This window comes from Amphiura filiformis, chromosome 1, assembly GCF_039555335.1.
Source record: "Amphiura filiformis chromosome 1, Afil_fr2py, whole genome shotgun sequence".
Taxonomy (NCBI): Eukaryota; Metazoa; Echinodermata; class Ophiuroidea; order Amphilepidida; family Amphiuridae; genus Amphiura; species Amphiura filiformis.
Genome location: NC_092628.1, coordinates 77,816,518 through 77,823,519, shown reverse-complemented (window position 1 = coordinate 77,823,519; position 7,002 = coordinate 77,816,518). Strand labels below are relative to the sequence as shown.

Sequence of the window (7,002 nt, the reverse complement as noted above, 5' to 3'; positions counted from 1 at the left end):
GTATGAATGGGTACCGACATTCTTTAATGCTGGGAAGGTAACAGACTCGCTGTGGAGCAGGTGTAGCGACCCCCCCCCCCCTACAGCAACATTACATGGAGGAGTCTGGCCCAATCGCCAATGAAAGAGAGATGGGCACTCCGTTTATATACAGGTTCGCCTCCTTTACCTTTACCTTTACCTCTACTATCAGTTCTAAACGTCCATTGGTTTATTAGTCATTTAAGTTGATCGTGCATGGGCGTGGAAAGACTAAAAGCATTTTTTTTATTTCTTTATTTGAGCTGATCATCCATCACTGATTGACTTGTTCAAATGGAAACAAAGTGCTTTTAGCTTCATGATTTAAAACACCAGGTAAAAGATCTACTGATAAAAGGTCTTCCTATTAAATTGGAATTACTGGGCATATTGTATTAAATGCCCATTAAATACTTTTATTCGGAATACGATACTCTATCATATCGGTGTTATAAGCAAGGATGGCATCAATGTTCAACAATAAAGGTAAGAAATTCATACTTCGTGGATTATTATTTGGTTTACTTAAGGTTGATTTGATACCTTTTCTTTTCAATTATCATTTTTGAATGCATTGCATGGCATATATCTCTGTACTGACACCCGTATATTATTCAGCGATATATTACTACCACAGTAGAGTAATAACTTTGAAATGTGAACAATTGGCTGTGTGTATTCGTTTTCAAAGAAAGAGAAATAAATCATAATTCAAAGCTCATTGTTGCATAAAATATGAAAAATTTAAATTACATTAAATATTTAGCGGTTTATCATGAAAACCATGGCCGGGTGTCAGACAGGGTATGACCAAATCAAGGGGACAGAGTGGACAAAAGAACAAGGCATGTAAACAGTGGCGGCACCAGGAATTTTTTTCGAGGGAGGGCAAAGTGAATTTCAGGGGGGAGCAAAATTGACAAATTTTGCGGAACAGTGCCGCAAAAAATTGAAATTTCGGTAATTTAGGGGGGTTGCCTCAAAACTGGGGGGGCAAGAAAAATATGGAGGGGGCAAATGCCCGCCTTTCCCGAGCGCCGCCACTGCATGTAAATTGTTTGGGGTACTATGATTCATTTTAGAATACTAATATGCCTTAAAGATATGGAACCCATTTAAATTAGGGGTCAAAGTTTACATGTGGGAAATGTCAAAAGTGCTTAGATTGCTATTAAAACTACACCAATACATCATTTTTTACATTTTGACCCTTTTTGTGGGTCTCAAAAATTTGATATTTGACCTTTTTCCCTATTACCTCACAAACGGTACCTCGCAGATAGTCAACAGGTCAAAGTATACTTTTCCTGAATTGTCATGACCTGGCGAATACATTGATGTGGTTTTTAACACAATCTAAGCATTTTTTGTTTTTGTATCTTTTGACCATTCTGTCCCCCATTTTTATGATCATCAGCTCTGCCTGACTATTGATGAAGGTCAGTCTTATATTACACGTACATCATGTTGTCAGTTCTCTCAGTCTGCTGCCACTGTCCGCGACTTGGGACGGGTGGTGGTGGGTTGAGCTCTTTTGTCCCGGGAACCCTCCCTCTCCAGCTGCTGATACTGTCATGACATCAAATGAGTTTCAGTTGTCTTCATCTAAAATGCGCATCTTCATTCTATTTTCATTCAAGCGGTCCTTCCGAGGTACTTCGTTGGCAATCGAAGAACCTGACACTCTTCACTCTTCGCCAAAATCAGAGCTTGTATTAATTTTAAGCTTATGAATAATTAGGCTTATAACCGACACTAGCAAGTGCCAGAATCGTTGCAACGGTCGACCCGTAGTGATATTAAAAGTCTATCTACTTATTTATATATATTTATCGATTTATTATGTACTCTTTTACAAAGTACTTTTGCTCATATACTTTTCCAGATGCCTTACTAGGAGTAACAAATATTTCATCAATGTTTAAATTGACCTTCTTCATTTTGTCTCACATTCCAGGTAAGTGGTGAATTATGAACCTCATTCTACTGTTTTCCTGTAACAGTAGGTGAACCAAGAAAACTTTGATGTGATATATTCATATATAGCTATAGACAGACGTGGATATGCTCCTCTCAAAACATCACCTTCGTAGATATCAGAGTTTAATATGGTTAGGTTAGATACACCCATATAAGTATAAATAAATGGCCGTTTTGCTGGTTGTCTAATGCGTACCCGAAGTAAAATTCTAATCAACGAAATTGGTCATTTATATTCAGATTAATTAACCCATTTTTGTTAAAGTACGACCAACCCGGTTAATGATACGACTTTCCTGAATGGGATAAATTAAAAAGAATTGTGAAAAGACATTTTTCAATTTTGATGGGTTTTTTGTTGTTGTTGTTGTTGTTGTTGTTGTTTTTGGGTGTTTTTGTTTTGTTTTTTGTTGGTTTTTTTTGGTGAAAATTTAACTATTATAAATAAATAAATAAATAAATAAATAAATAAATAAATAAATAAATAAATAAATAAATAAATAAATTGCCTTTCATAAATTGTTTTCATAATACACGCCAAATCTTTTTTTCTCTAATGGCTAGACAAAATTTTTTTAAAAGATACCCAGGTCCCAATGATATCTATTGGTGCGTCCCTAAGGGTATGATCCAGCCTACCAAAATCAGTTAATAATATAATAAGCAGATAAGCAGTTGGATGATACTGACAAATCGAAGCTTTGTGGGATCTGAATCAGATGTAACCTACCAAAGGTAGAGCCTTCATACTTTGATTTTTATCATGAAGCTGAAGAAAACTATTTTCTTTAAGAAAGCTTTCTACCCATTGACCCCGCACCTATGTTACAGACCCGGGGGGGGGGCACTTCAATATGAAATGGATATGGGTGTAGGGCTGGCACTGTCGCACTAAGGGGCATTCGGTGAGAGCAAAATGTAAACAATATGGGGTCATTGGGTGAGAGCATGATTTTTGGCATTCGGTGAGAGCAAAATGTAAAAAATATGGGGTCATGGGGTGAGAACATGTCCTTTTTTCTTTGGGTGGGAGCCGAAACAGCGCCGCAAAAACCTCGAAAATCGAATTTCTAGTTATAAATGGCTTCAAATTTCATTGTTTTTTCAAAATAAGTAACAAAATCAGTGATAAATGAAAGTTGCTGTTCAAATTGAACTTGTAAGGGTTTTTGGGTGACATATCAAATGGAAAAATAGGGGGTCTTCGGGTGACAGAGCATGTGTTCATAAAAAATATGGGGTCTTTGGGTGACAGCGATGCTGAAAAAGGGGGTCTTAACAGCCCTACATACGCGTATACCTCCAAAGTTGGAGTGCCCCCCGTGGTTGCAGATGGTCATTTTATTTTTGAATAGACCACACATACCAGAGACATGTAATACATAACAAATATTTCACAAACTATTGCATTGCATATCTTCGGACGCATCACATACTGATCTAGAAAAACACGCATTTCTAGAAAATCGCAATTGAAAATCTTCGTATTAAGCTTACCTTCTATAGTTTAATTAGACTGTGGATTTTAGTGAAAGTGTTTTCCATAATCTTTATTTCTTAGATTGTGAGGGATCACCTCATCAGCAGTTAAGAAATCACTTGATGTCGAGTTATGGAGATGTGGTCATCAGGCCAGTGAAAGACACCTCTACGACAACCAAGGTTACAGTTCGTCCACTGTTCAACAATCTTGTCGAAATGGTAGGTATTACGTGAAAGTTACTTAACCATAATGAATTGCACAGGAAAGAAAACAATGGTAGACGATAAATTGAAACTACGTCACGGAACAACAATCGTATTTACCTCTTGAATCAATGTCGTATTTCTTTGATTACATTTGAAAACAAATTACTTTGCATTATCTAGATAATCCTGTTAATTATAAATTCTTGTTTTTATCCCCCATATTTCGAACGTGTGTGTTATATTTGGTTTATTATAAGAATGCTGCATGTATCGACACTTGTTGCGTGGTAGTGTAGTGCATTATTCTTTATGGTCATATCATACGCCTGCTATAACATGGGCTTCTTATTATAGGAAAACTATTATTCGATCAACAAAATGGAAAATGGACTTTGTACGATCGAAGATTTGATTTGGAAAAACATATGTTTTCATTCCTGAACCAAATTTTCATTTCACATAATTATAACCTGCTATTTCAAACTAAGAAATTCATAATGTAAACTGATTTAATAATGTGTCCTGCCATGACTGTGGTTTAAAAATTCATTCTCTGTTTCATTTGATTGCAGGATATCAAAAATCAGTATTTCGTCATGGACACCTGGTTTAAACTTGTAAGTATATAAAATGCAATCAGAGCTGCGCATTTCCTTTTATTTTTAAGATACTATTTTCAAAGCCAGACACGGACATACATGAAGGATTACCAAATATAAAATTGAACTCCTGTTAGATAATCAGAATATGGTCCTCCTGCAACAATCACGCTCGTCAACACAGACTCTTAATTATGAAGAACGATTTCAGTTGAACTCGTAATTATAGAAATGTATCATATTTATCACAAGTAAAGTATTTGGAAGCAACGTATCGCGGGATATATATAATGAGGGCTTATTTATTGGACAAGTCTGATTTTGGGATCTACCGGTTTATTGACCGCGAAACCCAAAATTAAAAATAGGACGCCATCAAACAGATGGAGTACGGACGGTGAAAATATCAGATTTGGAAAAATTTTCAATTGTGTACAAATTAATACAAATCGGGGTTATGTGTAAATATAATAGCTAGAGAATGCACGTTGACCAAATGGACTACTGAGAAGTCAATTAATGCCCCATGTCATGCAGTAATACTTACCGGCCTCCATTTGCAATGCCACTACCGTACCTGAATTAAAATTCATTTAGTTAATATTATATGCATTTAGCATTGTTTTGTTTTCATTACTAGCAATATAATATTAATTCTCTTATTTGCCTTGTACAATGTTATGTTTACACTTTTAATATGACAATGTACATGTATTTTATAAATCATATTGTTGTATATAATGTTTTTAAATGATGATTTCTTGTGCATTGGATAAAGGATATTATTATCTTGCTGTATTTTAACTTAGCAAATCTGATTACTTTTGCTCTTTTTATCTGCTGTACAGCGCATCGAAAATGTTGTTTAATTTTGTAAATTTTATTTACGCCTCTGTAATTTGATAAAATAGACATTAACGTTATTTTAAGTAAACGTTTTTTGTTTATCATTAATGTTAATATTGTAACCTCTTACACCACTGGATTTTGATAAAATATAAATAAATGTTATTTTAAATAAACTCGTGTAGTTTGTATTTATCAACGAATATGTTCTGTTCACATATTAGGTTTGGACCGACGAGTTTCTAACATGGGATCCCGCTGAATACAATGGAACCAGTGATATTTATCTGCCTTCAGACTCAGTTTGGAAACCAGATATAACATTTTACGAAAAGTAAGTCTCAAATATAAATGATTGAAGTAGCAATTAGTTATCTGTTAGCTGTATCAAATGGTTGATATGCATAAGATTTAATGATAATGGACGAGTCGGACACATACAAATTAAACAATAGATCTAAATAATTTGAAGATTCAAATAACAAGTCATAAACTACACATTCTGGAGTATCGAATGTTGCATGTGGAAGAGGTAGGCTTTTCAATAAACATCAAAATTGATGGGTACCAATCATTTTGATACAGTCTGTATAACATGTCACAAAAAAGCAGGATAGACAAATGAGGATGTGGCAAAATATTGTTTTCACGAGTGGATCCCAAATTGCCTTATTATGCTGTTAATTCTAGTGTATTTCAAATGGACATGTCTAACTTAACGATGATGAGGTACAATATATTACATTATAAAACTTTTCATTATCATTATCAAAGATATATTTTTGTGAATGCATGGCCTGTCGCATTTATATCCGGCACCATGTATGGCGGCACAATACTCAATTCCACGAGTCCTTGTTGGCGACTCACTGTCTGTTTGGGATGGTTCTTCAATTGCCATGGTTGGAGGGAATCAAATCTCTGTGATGTGATCATATAAATATGTTGATGTCTTCAGGTACTATACAATTGCCTTTTCTTCCTTTTTCAGCGTTGACTTGTCCTTCCAAAGATTCAAGTCAGACACAGTAGTATACGTTACATCAACAGGCCACCTCACGTGGTTTGTTACAACTATGTTCGTTAGTGGTTGCGCTATACGAGTCACGTGGTTTCCCTATGATATTCAGGTGTGTGATATGACGTTTGGTTCATTTGGATATACTGGTAAAGAACTTGAGCTAATACCAGAGACCGGAAAAGATGCTAATCAAAACAGGTAAGTTTACAAAGTGCATTATGAAAGATTCTGAGGCGTTTTGTGTCATTTTTTAATCGGCATGGTTGTTAATTAATTGACTTATTTAGTACCCAGTGACACTAGTATCCAAATGACGTCACTATGAGTGCGACTTTTTCGTGCTATTATGAGAAAAAAAACCCTTACATTAACACTTTCCGCATCGTGGCACATTTGGACCGTTTTCAATATTTCTTAATACTAGGTTTGACCAAAATACAAGTTTTAAATCCAAACACTGATTACCGTTTCATTCTGAAATGCTTCCAATAATTCATATTTCATCGATCCAGATACGTGGAGAACGGCGTATGGGACATGGTCGCCACTAACAAGAAACAAATGACAACGTATTTTTCATGTTGCGACTTTCCTTTCTACGAAGTCCAATACCGGCTGATATTTAAACGGCGACCAGGTTTTTACATCAAATATCTGATCATCCCAGTCTTTCTTCTTTCGGTTCTGTCACTTATGGTATTTTACCTTCCACCTGATAGCGGGGAAAAAGTGACACTATGCATCACCAACCTACTGGCTCTAGTTGTATTTCAGCAGATCATTTCTGATAATATGCCTCCAAGTGGTGCAGAATCACCTATTATTGGTAGGTAGTCAACTTAGTCC

General features: G+C 35.5%; 1 protein-coding gene across 1 annotated transcript; it reads left to right on the top strand.

The window, feature by feature from the left end:
- The first annotated feature begins 454 nt into the window (after positions 1-454).
- LOC140163155 (neuronal acetylcholine receptor subunit alpha-9-like) lies at positions 455-6,358 on the top strand. The gene is made up of 6 exons (XM_072186538.1): positions 455-507; positions 1,907-1,978; positions 3,563-3,702; positions 4,263-4,307; positions 5,360-5,469; positions 6,127-6,358. Exons 1-6 carry the CDS (start codon positions 483-485, stop codon positions 6,356-6,358), a joined length of 624 nt encoding a protein of 207 aa, XP_072042639.1. The 5' UTR covers positions 455-482.
- The last annotated feature ends 644 nt before the right edge of the window (positions 6,359-7,002 follow it).